Source organism: Podarcis liolepis (assembly GCF_965112155.1).
Source record: "Podarcis liolepis genome assembly, chromosome: 15".
Classification (NCBI taxonomy): domain Eukaryota; kingdom Metazoa; phylum Chordata; class Lepidosauria; order Squamata; family Lacertidae; genus Podarcis; species Podarcis liolepis.
In genome coordinates, this window is record NC_139566.1 from 10,616,050 (window position 1) to 10,637,079 (window position 21,030).

Consider the following 21,030-nt stretch of genomic DNA (forward strand, 5'->3'; position numbering starts at 1 on the left):
TTATGAATTAGAATCTCGGCCCTCCTTATAAGGACTGCTCTGCTGGGTTGGCCAGACAAGCTTCTTTTAATCCAGCCTCTTTTTTCATCCAAAGGCCTTTCCCATGTTGCATTTCCCCTGACCGTCAAAGATACACTGCCACTGGATGTGGAGCTTCCGCTTCCCCATTGCAGCCCGTAGCCAGTTCCCCCATGGCACGAGACACACATATGCACACATTGGGGTGCGTGTGTCTCATGCCCAGCCGCCCCCTGGAATCTGTCCCCAGCGCCTGGTCTTTGGAGGCGTTTTGGCGCCTTGCTTCTCACTCCCCCCCCCCATCAGCGGCGCAAAGGGTTACGTCCCTCCGTGCCGCCGGTTCAGTGCTGCGCGGAGACCGTGGCTAATTAATTGGCGGAGCCGTGCATGCGTGCTGGTGTGCGGCCTGTCAGCCTGTCAGGATTATCAAAGCCCGGGCTCCCAATCAGGCAGGATTAGGCAGTGCCGGGGCCTCCCCTGAGCACATCAGAGGGGCCTTGCGGCGCAGGATCAGCGTAATGGAAGCTCCCCAGGGGCGCCCTTTTAGAGCATTAACGGGTAACAGGATTAGTGCCAGCAGTGGTGGAGAAAGTGGGGAAGAAGGGCTGGGCGTCACGGGCGGGTTGGCTGCCGTTCCTCCGCACTCCACACACGGAAAACAAGATTTTCTCCTTTTTCTAAGGCTCTCTTTCGCACCTCTCTCGCAGCTTTGGGCAGCTTCCTTGAGGCAGTGAAGGCAATGGCCAGAGTCCGTTTGTGCCTCCCCAAATGCATAAAAACCGGAGGAGATTTGAACTCGCTGCAGGCAGCCCCTTGTCCCCCCAGCCACACCCCCTGCTTGGCGCTCTAGCCACTACACCACACTTCCTTCCTAGAGTACTTCTGCTATTGGGCAGCTCTATAAATTAAGGAGGTAAATGGGGAAAGCAAGATGTCCCTTAGATCTGAAATATTTTCCTGGAAGTTTGCATTTGTTTTATTCCGGATTGTTTTATCTGATGTTTTAAACTGCCTTGAGATGTTTTCTTTAAAATGTAAAGCGGTATAGAAATGCAAATAATAATAACAATAATAATAATAATACAACTTACTGAGAAAAACATTCTGTTGTGGTGGTCATGGTAACCGAGTTTTAAGGTGCCATTTGGTGATCAGCTTATATATCTGAGTTTCTTGCACTGTTACTTAGTCTTATGCTGCCCCTGAACACAATGGTTTGGTTTTAGCTGTCATGCAAATAATAGCCTTCTCTATCCTTCTCTGTCCCAAATGTCTCTGGGTAATACCATCTTAGCGGTGGGAGGGTGGGGGAAATATTGCTCTGCTTTGATGCCTTGGCTATTGGAGGTAGAGAACCTCACAGGGCTGCAATTTCCAGAGTTGGTTTAGCAGTCAGTCCCTCTTCACAGGTAATGCTGGGAATTGTAGCTCCCGGGATTCTTTGGAGGGGAAAACATGCTTTCAAGATATGGTGTGTGCGTTAACGTGGCCATTCAGCCCAGACCTCTGCACAGATGTGTATGTTTCCCCCCCTCTCTCTCAGAGCATACCTCAATAGAGGAAAACGAGAGGAGGAGGGTAGAGGAGCACTTTTCCTGCTCCTCTCTTTGCAAGGGACCCCACCCTTCACCTCCACCTCTGCTCTTGCCTGCCCTTGCTCGTCAGCAAAGTTATCTTAATTGCTCAGTGGGATGCAATTAGCGTCAGCGGCCCTTGTGTGAGCTTTTTTTTCTCTTTTCACACACTCACCCCTTGCTGGGTGGCAGCAGCAACAGCAGCAGCAGCCCCTGATGGGGAAGCGTTGGCACAGCACAACCCCCTTGGGCACTCCCTGGCGCCCGCCCAAAGGCCGAAATCCCTCTTGCCCTGTTAGGAGCTGGCACCCAGGAGGGGCAAAACAGACAGGGAGGGGTGTGTGAAGCGCAGCGTTCTCCGACACGATCCCCTGAGATTTGGGCACTGGCAGGAGGAGGCTCGTGTGGGGAGACTCGGCTGCCCCCTTGCCAGCCAGCTCTGGCAAAACAAGCTGCCGGGATTTATTTATTTATTTATTTCGGGGGGGGGGGCGCAGACGATGGGCCGCAGCCGGAATTCCTGTGCCTTCCCCTGGTCAACTTTACAAATTGAGCAAACGGCTGGGTTTTCACCAGGCTGGGAGTTGCAACTCCTGCCCTGGAAAATAAACGAGATCAAGCAGAGGGGAGGCCCGATTCCTTTTAAGAACAGATGCATCACTAAAATAAACACACATGCAATTAAGCGGGTCTGTTTCCTGTCTCCTAAGGGTGCCAGCCATGCCCTTCCGCCAGGGTACTCCATTCCATCCCTACCCCAGTTTTGCAAATGGGCAAATTTTGCAACAGCCCCGCAGCTGTCATTTCTCATAGTGTGTTTTTTTTTTTTCTTCCCTAGGGGAGGATTTCCCCCTTGGATTTTTTTAAAAGAAAAGTTGTACTTGGTCAGCCTGGATAGCTCAGTGAGTTAGAGCCTGGTGCTGGTCACGCCGAGGTTCCAGGTTCGAGCCCCGTGGCCCCTTCCATCTCTACAATTTATGATTCTGCAAATCTTGGGGACCCCCTAAACATGATGGGACCTCCCTCCCCCCTTCCTCCCTCCTCGGTGGCCGTGCCCCGTTTGTGGAACGAACACCTGCCCTGGTGAGGTGCGTCAGTCTCCCTCGCTGTTTTCTTTGAGGAGAAATGTAAAAACATTCCTGTTTGCCAAGGCGTTTGATGACTGAACATCCTGTCCCTGCCAGTCCTGAAATTCTTTGCTGGAGAGCGAGGCCACATTCACATTGTACTTCAAAAGCACCACGATACTGCTTTAAACCATCATGGCTTCCCCTACCAAAGAATTCTGGGAACTGTAGTTTGCTATGGGTGCTGCTGGAGTTGTTAGGAGGCCCCTATAGCACAACAGTGCCATAATTCCCAGGTTCCCCCTGGGAGGAGGGATCAATTGTTAAACCACTCTGCTGGTTGTATCTCTGGGAGAAGGATGGGGGGGGGGAGCTCCTAGCAACTCTTTGCACAAACTACAGCTCCCAGGATTCTTTGGGGGAAGCAATGGCTATTTAAAGTGGTATCGCAGCGCTTTAAATGTATGGCACGAATGCGGCCTGGGTGATTGCTCTTAGAAGTTTTGAACGTTGTTCTAAACTGCCTTGTGGACATTTTAATTGAATCAGGATGGATATGTTTTAATTGTGTTAGCATGGATACGCTTCCTTCCTTTGGTGGAATCCTCAATCTAATAAATGAAATTATCTATTAAGCTTAATAATTGTGTAGAAGACGGATTGTCTTGAGTATAATAATTCCTCTTTCCACACAAACGTGCAGTGGTACCTCGGGTTACGGACGCTTCAGGTTGCAGACTCCGCTAACCCAGAAATAGTACCTCGGGTTAAGAACTTTGCTTCAGGATGAGAACAGAAATCTTGCTCCGGTGGTGCGGCGGCAGCGGGAGGCCCCATTAGCCAAAGAGGTACCTCAGGTTAAGAACAGTTTCAGGTTAAGAACGGACCACCAGAACGAATCAAGTTCTTAACCCGAGGTACCACTGTATTAAGGTTCTCCTTCCAGCCTTTCTGGGGCTACCTTAAGTGGAGCTGGGAGAGATGGCCTTTCTTCTCCCTGGAAAGAGCCCTTAACCACATTTTAGAGTGCTTGATCTAAGCTTCACAGAATCCTGGAGTTGGAAGGGACCACAAGGGTCATCTAATCCAACCCCCTGCGGTGCAGGAATATTTTACCCAACGTGGGGCTCGCACCCACAAGCCTGAGATTAAGAGACTCATGCTCTACCAACCTGAGCTTGGGATTCATCCTGCAACAGAGTGAGCTGCTTGCGGTTAGCCTGTCCCCATCAGCAGCCTAGCCCTCTGGGTGGGTAGGGCCATTATCATTGCAAGGAAGCTATCTTAGAGCTAGACTGCAACTGTTCCTTCTGTGTCTTTCAACAGCTTGGAGAGCTGCTTAAAGGGCTTTCCCCCCTCCCCGCTCCTCAGCATCCCTTTTCAAGTTCTTCATACCCCCCCTACACACACACACTTCTTTCTCTTTGGCGCATCTTCCTTCTGGCTGCTGGAATTTTCTCCCTTTCGGCAGAAAGTGTGTGGGTGTGTTTTTCCCCCCTTGAAAAAATAATTCCTGGGATTGCCTTCAAATCACAAGAGTTCGGCAGTGCGTTTTATGTAAATAATGGATCCACCAGCTACCACCCCACATCCCACTTTCGGGCGGCTGCACAACTTATAGAATTTGTGGTAAAATTTAGATACGGGATTAAAAAAAACTAAAAATGAAATCCATCTTTAAAATCTCACACATAGGGCTATAAACAGAACACTCGGCAGCATTTAAATAGCACATGGGGATTGGAAAGGGGGAAATGAGTAGGAGATGCTCTTTCTGGAGGAGGTGCAGCAGAGGGGTTTTTTGGGGGGTCACCACCACAAAGGCCCCGTAATCGATTGCCACCCACCTCCTGAAGGAGGGATGGGACACAGAGAAGGATCTGATTTTTAGTGGCTGGCCTGGTTCATACTTCAGTCTGGTTTTGTGCACCGTCACAACACAAAAGGTGGTCCTGAACATGCTGTTCTCCCCGTGCTTAGGACTGATATCTTCACGCAGTGGCCCCAAGAAACCAGCCTGACAGTAAGAGCTGTTCCACAGTGGAATTTGCTGCCAAGGAGTGTGGTGGAGTCTCCTTCTTTGGAGGTCTTTAAGCAGAGGCTTGACAACCATATGTCAGGAGTGCTCTGATGGTGTTTCCTGCTTGGCAGGGGGTTGGACTCGATGGCCCTTGTGGTCTCTTCCAACTCTATGATTCTATGATAACCCTGAAAGACAGGATGTTGTTGGGTTCCTGCTACCATCAGCCGCAGCCATGTGGCCTGTGTCCACGGGTGATGGCAGCTGTAGTCCAGCAACATCCAGCGGTCCGCAGGTTCCTCACCCCTGTCCTTGACACGTGTCCCAACCAATCAGGGAACACATATTAAATGCACCTGCAGAGGTGTAAAGCAGGGATGATGGGAGTTGTAGTTCAACAATGCAGTGAAAAACAATGTTCTTAATGGTGTACACCCAGTGTTAGATGACACCACAAACCAGGGTTATGGGCGCAACAACGGAACTAAGCACCCTTTTTTTCATAACAAGAATACGAAGCTGAAAATGAATGAACTTTCACATGATCTAGTCCTTCCTCTGCCCACCCCCAACCCTAATGTTCTTAAGAGGGTCTTTTTCACCAGTCTTCAGAGAGTGGCTGGAAGTGGGGAGGCAGAAAAAGGTGGTCCTTTCCTTCCACTCTGCAGTTTTAATCGGAAATCTTAGGCGCAGTACTGCGCCCAGTGCTCAGAAACAGATCACGCCAATGAAATTCCCTGTTGCAAAATGCGCCTAGAACAATGGGAGTTTCTAACGCTGTGTACACCGCCCTGAGATTTTTGGATAAAGGGCAGTATATAAATTGAATCAACAACAACAACAACATCGTTCTCGGACTACAACTCCCATCAGCCTCAGCCGGCATGACCAATGGGCAGGGATAATGGGAGTTGTAGTCCACATTGACTGACTGTATGTGGATATGTTGGCACCATTTTTACTGGTGGTGGAATAAAGAGAGTCCCTCCCCCGCCTGGATGGATGAATCTGTCCATTTCAGTTTAGCTTTGTTTTCTTAATTTTTCCAATCTTAAATGCAGTTCTCCACATTTCCACAGCGATTGGCAATTCATTTATTTTTGTGCAAAATAAATGATTTTTTTTCTTTTTGGCAATTCATTTCATTTGCGCAACTTTCTCCTGATAAACACATTTATGCATGCAGTTTTGGCTAATACCTTTTTGCAAGCACCTTTCTCTAATACTGTACAAGGAAACTTTATATCTTATTTTCACCAATGTGTGCATTTTCCTGGATGCCGTTCCCAGAGTGGCTGGGGAAACCCAGCCAGATGTGAAGGGTATAAATGTTGTTGTTGTTATATGCACGCGTCTTTGCACATATCGAATCATAGAGTTGGAAGGGACCACAAGGGTCATCTAGTCCAACCCCCTACATTGCAGGAAGCTTTTCCCCCAATGTGTTTGGTGGGCCAAGAAAAATGCATTGCTCTCCATTTTTATTTTTCTTGCATTTTACATACCCCCTTCCCCCTACCCCACCCTAATGAACTCAAGGTGGCATAAATGGTTCTCTCCTCCCAACAACAACCTTGACAGGTGGGCTAGGCTAAGAGACAGTGACTGGCCCGAGGCCACAAACATGCCGATTATATAGATTAGAAGTTTGCTTTCTTTCTAAACGAAAGCTGCAACTCACAGTTTACTGACTCCTGCCCCAAAATCTGGACTTCCAGCCCAAGCAGCTGTCACTCAGCACGCTTCACTTTTGCGTGGGGATTCGAACCCTGCTCTCTCCCAGGTCCTATTCCAACAGCTTACAGGCTCTTGCCCTCAGTCCCTCGCCGCCTCCAGCACCGCCCAGGAGTCTTAACATAAGTTGCGTTTTGCAAATTAGAAATACATAAATAATTTGCAGAGCATGTGTGTCTGTGGCCAATCGATGTTCGGCGCCCTCCGTTTGACACAAGCTTGGAAAAGGAGAACATGGGGAGGGTGCCTTGCGCGGGTTCGAGCGAGAGGATTGGAAGGGTCTGGGGGAGGCAGAGGGGTGGGGGGACGACACAGACGACCTCGTGGCTCAGGAAGGGGCACCAGAGTCTTCCCAGCCCGGCATCCGCAGGTCGCCTCCGTTCCAGGCGCATCGAGATGACTGTTGCTGTCCAGACCGATCTCGCGAGGTGTCAATCAACGCGGCCCTAGACGCCCGATGGCGTTAGGCTGACTCCTGTCATTTATACACGGGCAACCTGCAGAGCTGGGAGCGGGCTGAGTGGGGGACGGGGAGGGGGGTTGGATGGTGGGTGCAAGGTCTGGCTTGATTAAAAAATATATCCATTATAAAATGGATACAAAGCCATCCTGCAACATGACTGCCCAGCACTGCTTGTCCCCTGGCCTCAAGCAAAATTTGGAAAACTTTCAGTTCAGCTGGCATCCAACTAAGGCCACATTTGTAGCATCCTAGAGCTTTATGGAAGTGAGAGCTGGACCATCAAGAAGGCTGATCGCCGAATAATTGATGCTTTTGAATTATGGTGCTGGAGGAGACTCTTGAGAGTCCCATGGACTGCAAGAAGATCAACCCTATCCATTCTAAAGGAAATCAGCCCTGAGTGCTCACTGGAAGGACAGATCCTGAAGCTGAGGCTCCAGTACTTTGGCCACCTCGTGAGAAGAGAAGACTCCCTGGAAAAGACCCTGATGTTGGGAAAGATGGAGGGCGCAAGGAGAAGGGGACAACAGAGGACGAGATGGTGGGACAGTGTTCTCGAAGCTACCAGCATGAGTTTGACCAAACTGTGGGAGGCAGTGGAAGACAGGAGTGCCTGGCGTGCTCTGGTCCAGGGGGTCACAAAGAGTCGGACACGACTAAACAACAACAACAAGAGTTTTAAGAGTTGGAAAGGACCTCCCCCCTAGGTTCATCCAGTCCAACCCCCTGAAATGCAGAATTCGCAGCGGAAAGCATTCCTGATGCTACTCTGGTGTTTACACCACTCATTTAAAGCACACAAGGCTTTCCCCAAGGAATCGTGGGAAGCATCGTTTGTTAAGGACGCAGGAGCTCCATGAGGGTGCAAACTACAGTTCCCATGATTCATGGGGGGGGGGAGCTGTGACTGTTAAAGTGTATAAATGACGCTTTGCATTGTATGGTATGGGTGTGAAAACAGTGCACCGTTTTATTTTTATTCTAGCACTGTAACTGTTTGAAATGAGAAGCTAGGGCGACGTACTTCATTCCTGCAGTGCAGAGGGTTGGACTAGATGACCCCTGGGTCCCTTCCATCTCTATGGTTCTAGGATTCTGTCTCCCAACCCTTCTCCCTTTTTGGCTTTCTAACAACCCTCCAAGGTAGGAGAGGTGGCAGGAGAGAGAGAGAGCAGTTGCTTGGAGGGAAACCCACCTGAGTGGTGATTTGAACCCGGGTCTTTCCTTGCCCCCCCCCTTCCCTAGCAGAACAGCACTGAATTCTTTTGCCTGTATCAGTCGTGCAAATGAGAGTGAATTTACATAACTCCTGCCATTGCATTATTTTTTATTCTGGCTTTGCCAGCTGTATGGGAGACGGAATCTCCACCCTGCATGCGCGCACACAAACACAACCTCAGCCACCAGGAAGCTTGTTCAGCCACCCATCAGGCCTCTGCTGTCTCGTCAGATGACGTCCCCACACTCTTTAGTCCTGAGGGTCTGAAAGCAAAGGAGGCCTTTTCCTTCCTGAGGGCCTCATGCCGGTGGTAGGTGGAGACAGAGGGAAAAGCGCGTGGAGCAACAGATTTCAATTTTACCTTCAAAGGCTCCTTCTTGTTGTTGTTACCTCCCAAGTGTGCAGTCTAGGGTTCATTTTGGACTCACAGCCGTCCATGGAGGTCAATTCTGTGTCGAGGGCAGCTGTCTAACAGCTCCATCTGGTACGCAGGCTGAGACCCCACCTGCCTGTGGACTGTCTTGCCAGAGTGGTACATGCTCTGGTTATCTCCCACTTGGACTACTGCAATGCGCTCTATGTGGGGCTACCTTTGAAGGTGACCTGGAAACTACAACTAATCCAGAATGCGGCAGCTAGACTGCTGGCTGGGAGTGGCCGCCGGGATCACATAACATTGGTCCTGAGAGACCTACATTGGCTCCCAGTATGTTTCCGAGCACAATTCAAAGTGTTGGTGCTGACCTTTCAAGCCCTAAACCAGGCATAGGCAAACACCGGCCCTCCAGATGTTTGGAAGTACAGTTCCCATCATCCCTGACCACTGGTCCTGTTAGCTAGGGATGATGGGAATTGTAGTCCCAAACATCTGGAGGGACAGAGTTTGCCTATGCCTGCCGTAAACAGCCTCTGCCCAGTACAGTGGTACCTCGGGTTAAGAACTTAATTCGTTCCAGAGGTCCGTTCTTAACCTGAAACTGTTCTTAACCTGAGGTACCACTTTAGCTAATGGAGCCTCCTGCTGCCGCCGCGCCGCTGGAGCACGATTTCTGTTCTCATCCTGAAGCAAAGTTCTTAACCCGAGGTACTATTTCTGGGTTAGCGGAGTCTGTAACCTGAAGTGTCTCTAACCTGAAGCACCTGTAACCCGAGGTACCACTGTATACCTGAAGGAGCGTCTCTACCGCCATCATTCAAGGGACACACAGAGAGAGGCCTGGGGGCCACATTCCAGCCCTGCTCTGAGTGGAACTATATGACATTGGAGCAGACTCGCTCGGAAAGTGCTCCTTCATAGCCAGAGCTTGGTGGCTGTGTGTCAGGGATTTCTTAGCTGTGATTCCTGCAGCGCAGAGGGCTGGACTAGATGTGGGCTGGGGGGTCCCTTCCAACCTCAAACATGGTGAGGGGTTTCAGAGTGCTCCGCCCCCAGTACTGTATTCTCTGCTCCTGCAAGCCCTGATTCTGGGGGTGCTGTTTGTATTGGGAGGGCCCAGCAGACCCGTTTCGTTGAAATGAATGGCAAGCTCATCCCGAACTGGTGGAAAAGGTGCCAGGTTGCGTCCTGCGGCCTCTAGTGGTCGCCTCTTCGAACCTCATCCCAATCTTGGGCGTTGGGAGAACCCCAAACTCCTTGCTGTTGATGGGGGGGTCCTTTGGGCTGGGGGTGCAGGTGTCATGTACTGGCATTTATACCCATTTCCTTGCTTTTGCATACAAAGGTATTGAAGCAGACTGTAGACTCTGTGCAAATGTATTAACACTTTTAATACATTGATCAGTTTTTATGTTATTTTTTTTAAATGATATTTATTAAGTTTTCAAAGGAAAAAAATTACATAAATAAAAAGAATAGAAGAAAAGACAAAAAAAGAAAAATACAAAATACAGAAAAAAGATAAAAAACATTTAAAAAGAAAACACATCAATCTTTCCATGTCATATATTCATATCCTTGCTTCCCTGACCTCCTCACACCTCCCTTTTTTGTATTCCAATTCAGTTAGTTAATTCAGCAATTTATTTCCCTCTTTGTTTTTATCTTAATCCTTTAACTTAATATAATATAACTTTGAGTTCTCACCTGTTAATAATCCATTTTTCATACACCTTTATAACATTGCTGCTTAAACCACTTAACTTCATTCTGACATCATTCTAACATTCATTAATTTTGCAATATTTCTGTAAATAGTCTTTAAATTTCTTCCAATCTTCTTCCACCGACTCTTCACCCTGGTCTCGGATTCTGCCAGTCATTTCCGCCAATTCCATGTAGTCCATCACCTTCATCTGTCATTCTTCCAGAGTGGGTAAATCTTGCGTCATCCAATACTTTGCAATAAGTATTCTTGCTGCTGTTGTGGCATACGTAAAGAAAGTTCTGTCCTTCTTTGGCACCATTTGGTCGACCATGCCCAGGAGAAAGGCCTCTGGTTTCTTCAGAAAGGTATATTTAAATACCCTTTTCAGTTCATTATAAATCATCTCCCAGAAAGCCTTAATCCTTGGGCACGTCCACCAAAGGTGAAAGAATGTACCTTCAGTTTCCTTACATTTCCAACATTTATTATCGGGCAAATGATAGATTTTTGTAAGCTTGACTGGTGTCATGTACCACCTGTATATCATTTTCATAATGATCAGTTTTTATGTTAATTTAAACTTGGGCTGTGACTGTGCTTTGTTATCTAAGACAGCAGGACCCTTTCAGGAGGGAGCCACAACTTGCATGTAGCAGCCTTGCGTTTTCTCTCTCCTCTCCGCCTCCCCCCCGCCCCAAAAAAGTGCATACCAAATCTGATGTTCTTCATCACCCCTAATCATTTTTACATGATTTTGTAAGGTGTGCTTGTTTTAAATTGGATTTATTTGCTGCTTTGTCGTTTGCTGTATCATAGAATTGCAGAGTTGGAAGGGAGCACGAGGGTCATCTAGTCCAACCCCCTGCAAATGCAGGAATCTTTCGCCAAATGTGGGGTTTGAACCTGCAACCCTGAGATTAAGAGTCTCATACTGTAGCAACTGAGCTATCCAAGGGCTGGGCTCCTTTGGGTGGAAGGAGGAGATAAATTGAATAAATAATTAGTCACTGTGTTGTTGGCATTCGAGAGGCAATGGAAAAGTGACATTATTAACTATTAATAATTCATAGATTATTATTGCCAATAATAATAACAACAACCATGGGTTGTATGCAGCTACTCAGCACAGACCTGTCGAAATGAATGAATCTAAATTAGCCACATCTATTCAAGACAGTTCAGTAGGTAGCACTATGAGACTCTTCATCTCAGGGTTTTGGGTTTGAGCCCCATGTTGGGGTGAAAGATTCCTGCATTGCAGGGAGTTGGACTAGACCTTTGTGGTCCCCCCTCCCAACTCCACAATTCTATAATTCTAATATTGGCTGCGTTTTGCTGATTCGGAGAATTTTGGATATCCTATTTTGGATTCCTGTTATTTTAATAATAATATTTCCGTCTGTGTGTAAGTTCTGAAAATGACACACGTGCGTGAATGCTCCTTCCACAAACTGGGGAGTTGCGGTTTGTTTGTTTGTTTGGGACCAATCCTGACTCTCCCCCCCACCCTTTCTCCTTCTCCTTCCCAGCTTGCGCCGTGAGGGCTACACGGTCCAGGTGAACGTCAACGACTACCTGGACATCTACTGCCCGCACTACAACGCCTCTGTGCCCGAGGGGCGCATGGAGCAGTACATCCTCTACATGGTGAACCACGAGGGCTACCGGACGTGCAACATCAGCCAGGGCTTCAAGCGCTGGGAGTGCAACCGGCCCCACGCTCCCCACAGCCCCATCAAGTTCTCGGAGAAGTTCCAGCGCTACAGCGCCTTCTCGCTGGGCTACGAGTTCCACGCCGGACACGAGTATTACTACATCTGTGAGTCTTTGAGATGCACCATCCCATAGTCCTTAAATGCAATGGGTGGGGTGCAGGGGTGGGGCTGAGTTCCATCTCTGACACCATCCGTTGAGGGAGAAAGGGGTCTCTGTTAGCAAGTGATCGGAAGGACCTGTTTCTGAGGGTTGAAGGATTTGGAGAGCTCCCAGCTAGCCAAAACCGAAGTAGTCTTCTTGCACTGGGACCTGGCTGAGGTTCTGGGTTGCAAGTCCCATCAGTGCCAGCTGAGGTCCAACACATTGGCCAGGGGCCCAAGGTTCAGGAAGACTAGACAGGGATGAGATTGATGGTGCAGCGGGCTTATTCAGTAGAGGGAAACATCTTGTGAACTCGGGGGAGGTCTTTGGGAAAAGGCCCATAAACTCAATGCTAAAGGATTTGGGTTCAATCCCCTTCGTCTTCTGAGCTAGATGCACCAGTGGTCCGACTCAGGATAAGGCAGCTTCCTGTGTCCCTGTTTAAGTGAACCTTTTATCCAGAACGATGAGGACTAGAATCTTACTTTGGTAGCGGAGCAACTGCTTTGCATGCAGAAGGTCTTGGGTCCAATCTCCCGCTCCTGATCTGAGTAGGCAGTAGAGTTCTGATCGATTGATTTGTGTTTATATCTCACCATTCCTCTGAGGAGCTTGAGGATGCACACAGTTTTCCAACCCTGCTTTCCCCCCATCCTCACGACAACCCAGCAAGGGATGTTAGGGTTGAAACTGAGAGAGAGTGGCTGGTTACCCAGTGAACTCTGTGGCTGAGTGGAGATTTAAACCAGGGTCTCCCCAGTCCTAATCCAACAATCTTAAATGCTTTGGCCGCATCTGTACCTTAAAATTAAAGCACTCCTAAGGACTCTTAGCACCTTGAATAAGATTTGGTTCCCAGGAGTCCTTGAGGGAAGCCATGACTATCTAAATTGGTATCATAGTGCTATAAATGTGTGGGCAGATGAGGCCTCTATCTCCCATTAAGGCTGCTGAACGGGCCAGATAGTTAAAGACAAGCTGATTCTGCCCCACCCGATCAATTTTTGAAAGGAAATTCTTCCTTTCAGATGCGTGCGCAGACATTTCCTCTGCCCTCCACACCTCTACTCCTTGTGTTACCTGGCAGGGCTAAGTGGTTGCATGTATTTCTAGGGTCCACCAGGTGGCAGCCCTGGCTAAACTCTGGCACAGCTTTGCTCAGGCCCAATCTACACCTTGAGAAGAATCACATGATACGGGACAGGGTGGCTCCAGCGTGAATGGGTGGAGGGAAGGATCTGTTAGCTGGCTAATGGGAGCTGGAGCCCAAGAACATTGTTGAGTTACAGCTCCCATCGTCCCTGACCACTGGCCACATTGGCTGGGGCTGATGGGCATTGGAGACCAGCCGCATCTGGAGGGCCAAAGGTACTCCATCCCTGTTTTACACCTCTCTTTAAGTTCATTAAATATGTGATCCCTGATTGGTTGGGATGTGTGTCTGGTACAGAGATGGGAACGCTGTGGCCCTCCAGGTCCAGTCTTGGACTATAACTCCCATTATCCCCGATTGGTTGGGCTGGCTGCTGGGAAGCCAACAGTACCGGTTAGAGTGCTGGACTGACTAGGACCTGGGAGACCAAGGGTTCAAATCTCCACTCGGCTATGAAGCCCACTGGGTGACTTGGGGCCAGTCACTCACTCCCCCTCTCTCTCTCTGGCTAACCTACCTCAGAGGGTTGAAATGGAAATGAGGATGAAATGGAAAAGGGCAAGAATCATTAGAATTGTAGAGGTGGGAGGGACCACAAGGATTCAACCGCCTGCAATGCAGGAATCGTTTGCCCACCATGGGGCTCGATCCTGCAACCCTGAAATTGAGTCTCGTGCTCTACCAGCAGAGCTATCCCAGTTTATGTGTGTAAATAAGAGAAAAAGTGGAATGCAAATGGAATAATGAAATAGGTTGTTTCCCCCTCTCATTTTCTCATCCTCTACAACACACTGGCTTTTGGAGCTGTAGCCAGCGGGCCAACTAGAAGACCCAAGTTTGCCAGTGGACTCTTTCCCTTCTCCTCCCACCCCCCCCCCAAATCCCCCTGCCTATCCAGCCAGCAAATGTTGCCGAGCACGTCTATAATGAGTACAACCAGATCCGAGCGCGAGATTAAACCTTTTACTAGAGATTACGCTCCTCGCCTTCTTTAAAGGGAAGGAGAGATGGAGGACCGTGTTGATCAATTTGCTAATGCTTCCTCCTTGCGTTGAAAGGCGGGGGAGTCCCTTGCCAAGGGGCCGGATCCCGAAGGCAGCCAAGGAGCTTGGGGGGTGGGGGAGCCTTGAGGAACGGGCAAAGGTGGGGGTTGGTTAGTTCAGGCCGTGATCCTTCCGGGGTGCAAACAGATACGGATCAAGTAAACAAGGCTGGCTGCCCTGATTCTCATCTGCAGGATGTCAGCAGGTGGAAGGTACGTTTCTGGGACCAGTGCCAGAAATCCGGGCTGTTGGGCAACAGCCAAGGCGCCCCCCCCTCAAGGGGTGGGGGCAGCATGGAGCTGCTGGCTGACGCAGAGTCAAAACATTGCTCCATCTGAGTCCAGTCGTTGTCTTGCAGTGCCTCTCCAGCCCTACTGGGGATGCCATTGGAGATTCCACCTTCTGGATGCAAAGCAAGTGCTCTGTCGCTGAGCTGTGCCCTTCCCCTCGAAATAAAAGCGAGATGCTAGTCCTCAAGATTCTGTACGAAGGGCTGGTTTAAACAGGAAGCTGCCTTATAAACCAAGCAGTTGGACTGTTGGCCCGTCTGCCCTGGACAGGGGCAGGGAGATTTCTGCCTGCAGAGTTGGTCTCCTGCTGCTGAAACATAGCACCTTCAGTGCAAAAGGGCCCCCAGGTACAATCATTGGCATTTGCATCTCAGAGGATCTCAGGTAGTGGGGAGGAACTTAGCATATGGCTCAGGTAGACTGCCTTTGCCCAAGGAGGTTCCTTTTGACCTATCTAATGAGAACTCCGGCCCTATGAATTTGTTGGGTGTGTGGGTGCCTATTCTGCAAATATACCTCTTCCTTTCTTTCTTAAGAAAGCAGGTAGAAAAAATGCCCCCCCCCAACCTGGCTGGCCACCGGGGGAATAGGATGCTGGGCCACTGGGCCTGATCCAGCAGGGCTCTTCTGTTGTCACAGCAGTTCAGAGCAGAACCTCCATGTCCTACAGCAGTCTACCACTGAACAGTAGATTGCAGGCTTCCCATTGGGGCATCCAGCTGGCCAATGGGGGAACAGGATCCTGGACTGGATGGACCTTTGGCCTGATCCAGCGGCCTCTTCTGACGTTGATTTCTGTTCCTTTCCAGCGACTCCAACGCACAACCACCGCCGGGCCTGCCTCCGAATGAAGGTCTTTGTCTGCTGCGCCTCCCGTGAGTGCCTGACTCCTTTTCTCTTTTGAACCCCCACCTGGCACCCCCACCTCCCCGGGGCACCCCCGTCACCCCCCCCCCGGTGTGCGCGAGACACATCCCTTGTCCCAAGCGCTCTGAGCACGTTCATCCCATGCAAACACACAACTGCGTTGCATCCAGCCAAGTTCGACTCAGTGTAGACCTGTTAGGAAAAATGGGCACGCTCATTCAAGTTAATGGGTCTACTCTGAGAGGTGGAGACAAGCCCCTCATTTTTCTTCTTCTGTGCTGCTCTAGATATCTGTGCCTGACCAAAGGGAGCAAGGATTATCTGGGGTGCAAAAGCCTGCAGAGGTCCTAAGCAGCCGACTTTTTCTCACTCTGTGTTTCCATGCTTTCTGCAATTGCACCACAGAACCTGGTGCTGAGCAAAGCATGCTGAGAATCTTCATTATCATTGCGCTGTTTTTATTTTCCAAAGCGAATTGCGAGCGCTGTGTAGATACGTCTTAGAAATTTTACCTGCTGCTCCCCCCCCCCGCTTCAAAAGCAAGCCGCTAGTCCTCATGGTTGCGCACTCTCTCTCTCTTGCTAACGCGCCCCCATGTGGTGAAATGGAGGTGCAACAGAAGGAAAGGTCGCCGGCATGCCCAGATGAAAAGGGGATTTCGTAATGTTTACGTTTCTCTCATTTGGCGCACGGGGCGCGTTCGGAGAGAGCAGACAAACCCCGCCGGCAGTTGTTTCTCCTCACTTTCCAGTGACAAACAGCCCCGCCTCGTCTGTGGCCTGTGAGACTGACCTCCGGCTGTTTAAATAACTGCATAAATCCGTTGAATATTTCATAACATTTATCGTCGCCGTTAATTTATTAATCGCGTTCTACACAGCCCATGCCATTTACCCAACACTTCCATGCAATGATACGGTTGCTGTATTACGTATTTACACACTGGCTTATCTATCAAAATACCCAAAGCGTTTCCAACACAGAACAGCATGAATAATTTTTTTGGGGGGGGGGGTGCAGTGAGCACCAGAGGGCACTCAGCGCCAGCCATGCCTCTGTGTCTCCATCCCATAATCTGGGGCCTTCCAGCTATTTTTGGACTGCAGCTCCCATCAGCCCCAGTCAGCGCAGAGATCCCTGAGCTAGATGGACCAAGAATCAGAATAAGGCCGTGCCTTACAGTCCTGCAGCAGCTGTTTGGTCAAAACCATGAGGACTAGAACAATACTATTATATTTAAAAGGAGGTCAGCAGTAGAGCGCCTGCTTTGCATGCAGAAGATCCTAGGCTCAGTCCTCAGCATCTCCAAGAAGGGCTGGGAATGTCCCGTCTGAAATGCTGCAGAGCTGCTGCCAGCCAGTGTAGACAGCACTGAGCCAGGTGGACCAATTGGTCTGACTCTCAATAGGGCCGCTGCCTATGTACTGATGGCATCGATTTGAAAAGGACACTAAGGCTTAACAGCCCGCTAATGATAATCCACACTAAGGCTTAGCAAAAAGAAACTCAGTGACAGATTTGTGCTCTGTGCGCACCCCATAATACTCCGCCCCCTATAAGGTGCTGTTCATCATTTCTGACACACCCACAGCGCTCCTGGTGCATGCTCCATTTTCTCCCAAAAAAAAACCTTTGTTGTGTGTCACGTGACCCAGTGGCCTCAATTGACATCTCCCCCCCCCCAAACACATACAAGGGGCACCCGGCTTGTTTGGGAGTTCCAGGGTGCCAGGGTTGGGGGGCAGCAAGCTTCATTGGGGTGGGGTGGGTGAAAACCACAACATAGGGGCGGTGGGGTTTGGGGCCTGGTTGCCGTCCTCTCTCCCCCCTGGGCATAACCCTCTTCCCCCCCACCCTCTCCTGCCCACAGCGTCGCATTCTGGGGAGAAAGCGGTTCCGACCCTCCCGCAGTTCACTATAGGGCCCGAGGTGAAGATCGAGGACTTGGGTGAGTGATGCCCACAGTGCTCTCTCTCTCTGCTGGGGTGGGGGGCGGCAGGGGGCACTGGTTTTTCTCCCGGAGACTCAGCAAAACACCAGCCCCTCCGTGCTGGCAGTGCCCCCCTCCACTTGCTGGAAAGAGGGCAAGAACTGCTCCAGAATTCTGTCTGTCCTGGACTGGGTAATAAAGCCCTCTAGTTGTGGCGTAGCAGCTGTCTTCCTCCCTTATACCCAGAATCCTTTGCTGCCCGCCATCCTGAAGGTGCTTTGAGCAGGAGGCACTCACCGCAGGAAAAGGGTCCCTGACCTTTGAGCTGTGGGGTAGCAGCCGTCTTCCTCCCTTATACCCAGAATCCTTTGCTGCCCGCCATCTTGAAGGCGCTTTGAGCAGGAGGCACTCACCGCAGGACAAGGGTCCCTGACCTTTGAGCTGTGGGGTAGCAGCCGTCTTCCTCCCTTATACCCAAAATCCTTTGCTGCCCGCCATCCTGAAGGTGCTTTGAGCAGGAGGCACTCACCGCAGGACAAGGGTCCCTGACCTTTGAGCTGTGGGGTAGCAGCCGTCTTCCTCCCTTATACCCAGAATCCTTTGCTGCCCGCCATCTTGAAGGCGCTTTGAGCAGGAGGCACTCACCGCAGGAAAAGGGTCCCTGACCTTTGAGCTGTGGGGTAGCAGCCGTCTTCCTCCCTTATACCCAAAATCCTTTGCTGCCCGCCATCCTGAAGGTGCTTTGAGCAGGAGGCACTCACCGCAGGACAAGGGTCCCTGACCTTTGAGCTGTGGGGTAGCAGCCGTCTTCCTCCCTTATACCCAAAATCCTTTGCTGCCCGCCATCCTGAAGGTGCTTTGAGCAGGAGGCACTCACCGCAGGACAAGGGTCCCTGACCTTTGAGCTGTGGGGTAGCAGCCGTCTTCCTCCCTTATACCCAAAATCCTTTGCTGCCCGCCATCCTGAAGGTGCTTTGAGCAGGAGGCACTCACCGCAGGACAAGGGTCCCTGACCTTTGAGCTGTGGGGTAGCAGCCGTCTTCCTCCCTTATACCCAGAATCCTTTGCTGCCCGCCATCTTGAAGGCGCTTTGAGCAGGAGGCACTTGCCAGGGGAGGGGAGAGGGTGCCCAACTCCTTGCTAGAGTCCAATCTTCCCCTTTTCTCTCTCTTTCTCTCTCTCTTTCTCCCCCCTTGCAGATAATTTTAACCCCGAGATGCCTAAGCTGGAGAAAAGCATCAGCGGGACGAGTCCGAAGCGGGAACACTTACCCTTGGCGGTGGCTGCTGCCCTCTTCCTCATGACCCTGCTGGCCTCCTAGCCGCCCGCGAGTCGCCGCAGGAGAGGGGCCCCAACTCAAGCTCACAGACCCAGCCTGTGCCAGCGGCCCTCCCCGGTTTGTTTCTGAGGACAAGAAAAAGAGAGAAAACACCAGACCTTTTTTTAATCTATATATCAAAAGAAATACAATTCCAGAGGGAGAAAGCTTGAGGTGATGCAGAGGAGGAAAGGCCCCAAGATGGAGGACAACTGACCTTTCTGGCTGTGCTGCTCCTTCTTCTTCCTCCTCCTGCTCCTCCCCACCAGTTGGGGGGGGGGTCCTCCGCTTCCGATTTTTCTCCCCACCCACCCCCTTCTGCCGCTCGCTGGGGCTGTTCATATGTGTGTGAGGGGAATGGCGGGTATTTCTGTGCAGGCCCTCCCTCTCCTGCGGACTTTCGGAGGGGCGGCCGAGGTTTTGTTCTGGTGTCCCGGAGAAGAAAAAAACCAGAATATGGCATTTCCCTCCTCCTGCCGGGCTCCCAGTCTCTTTTGAGGACCGCAGCAATAGGCAACCTGCCCGCCTTTTCCAATGCCCCCACTGCAAAAAAAGAAAAGGGCACCTGGAGAGACAGAACCACCTTCAGGAACTTTTAAAAAATGGCTCAGGTCAGGACACGGGGAGTGTTTTGCACGGCCTGAGAAAACTTTTGCAAAGGAGAGTTATGCGCCCTGCGTAGGGGGTGCGGGCACCGTGCCCCAGGAACGCCCACCCCAGAGATAGGTGGTGGCGGCAGCAAAATACACTGTCTTCCTGGTGACTCTCAAGCTGGAGGGTGCGTGTAGGGTGGTGTGGGTGTGTGATCTCCTAGCCCTCAATCCGAGGGGGGGGGCAGTTACCTGTACATATCTCTTTATGTGTCCTGTACAGAGAGAGAGGCTCTATTATCCGTGTCTATAGATTATATATAAAAAAAACAACTGATCATGTAGTGGGGTGGGCACGGGGCGGGCACCGGCCCGCCTGTCTAAGCCAGAGTCTTTTGGGGTTTTGTTTTTTAGGTTTTTTTGGGTGGGGTGGGGGCGCGATTCTTCCCTTTGTCTTCTGTGAAGACCGAACCTATGCAAAATGCACGGACACTTTTTTTTCGTTCCTGGGGGCAAAAAAACAACCAACAAACTACACGGACAAAAAAACAAGCAAAGGAACTTTGGGGGTGGCGAGGTGGGGGTAGGGTTCTCCTTTTTTTTTTTTTTTTTTTTGGTGCCCCCTTCCTCCCCCACCCCACGAGAGCTTTGGCTGGTGATTTTCATATACTTGCTCTTAGTCTATTAAAAAAAATGAAATAAAAGGTGGAGAAAAAAACCATACATATAAAGATAGTTGTCTTTTCCCTGCGCCGTCACCTTGCGGTGGTTTCGCAAGGGCTGTTACTCCTGCTCCTACTCAGAGGAGACCCATTGAACAGAAAAGCCCAGCTGGATCAGGCCAGTGGCCCCTCTAGATCCAGCATCTTGTTCTCCCAAACAGACGATTGTGGGGAACCTGCAAGCGGAATTCAAACGCAAGAGCGCTCTCCCCTCCTGTGGCTTCCAGCAACGAGTACAGTGGTGCCCCGCAAGACGAATGCCTCGCAAGACGGAAAACTCGCTAGACGAAAGGGTTTTCCGTTTTGGAGGTGCTTCACAAAACAAATCTCCTATGGGCTTGCTTCGCAAGACGAAAATGTCTTGCAAGTTCCTGCGGGTTTTTTTCCCTCCCCCCCTTTTTCTAAGCCGCTTATCAGCTGATCCAATAAGCTGATAAGCCGCTAAAAGCCGCTAATAGCGCTAATCCGTCAATGGGCTTGCTTCGCAAGACAAAAAAACGCTAGACGAAGAGAATCACAGAACGGATTCTTTTCGTCTTGCGAGGCACCACTGTATTCAGAACCGTCACTGCCTCTGACAAAGAAGGCAGAACATAACTCTGTCCTCCCATGAATTTGTCTGATCCTGTAAGAACAGCCTGGCTAGTCCAAAATCATGTTTTCACAGCGCCCAGCCAGGTGCCTCCAGGAAACCCGAAAGCAGGACCTGAGCACCACAGTGGCTCTCTTCTCTTTTGATTGTCAGCAAGCGAGAGAGATGATTGGTAGCAGAGGTTGTTGTTGTTTAGTCGTTTAGTGGTGTCCGACGCTTCGTGACCCCCTGGACCAGAGCACGCCAGGCACTCCTGTCTTCCACTGCCTCCTGCAATTTAGTCAAATTCATGCTGGTAGCTTTGAGAACACTGTCCAACCATCTCGTCCTCTGTCGTCCCCTTCTCCTTGTGCCCCCCTTCTTTCCCAACATCAGGGTCTTTTCCAGGGAGTCTTCTCTTCTCATGAGGTGGCCAAAGTATTGGAGCCTCAGCTTCAGGATCTGTCCTTCCAGTGAGCCCTCAGGGCTGATTTCCTTCAGAATGGAGAG

At 50.4% G+C, this 21,030-nt stretch overlaps 1 protein-coding gene across 2 annotated transcripts in view; it reads left to right on the plus strand.

Annotated features, from left to right (window-relative positions):
* EFNA3 (ephrin A3) overlaps nucleotides 1–19,946 on the plus strand; it is a 64,634-nt gene extending 44,688 nt beyond the window's left edge. The window contains exons 2-5 of one of the 2 annotated variants that reach the window (XM_083477338.1): nucleotides 11,709–11,998; nucleotides 15,332–15,397; nucleotides 17,260–17,337; nucleotides 18,519–19,946. In XM_083477338.1, the coding sequence (XP_083333464.1) occupies nucleotides 11,709–11,998; nucleotides 15,332–15,397; nucleotides 17,260–17,337; nucleotides 18,519–18,640 (556 nt within the window). In that variant the 3' untranslated portion in view covers nucleotides 18,641–19,946. The remainder of the gene's footprint in view (nucleotides 1–11,708; nucleotides 11,999–15,331; nucleotides 15,398–17,259; nucleotides 17,338–18,518) is intronic. The other variant, XM_083477339.1, reaches the window with a different exon arrangement.
* Nucleotides 19,947–21,030: the final 1,084 nt, after the last annotated feature.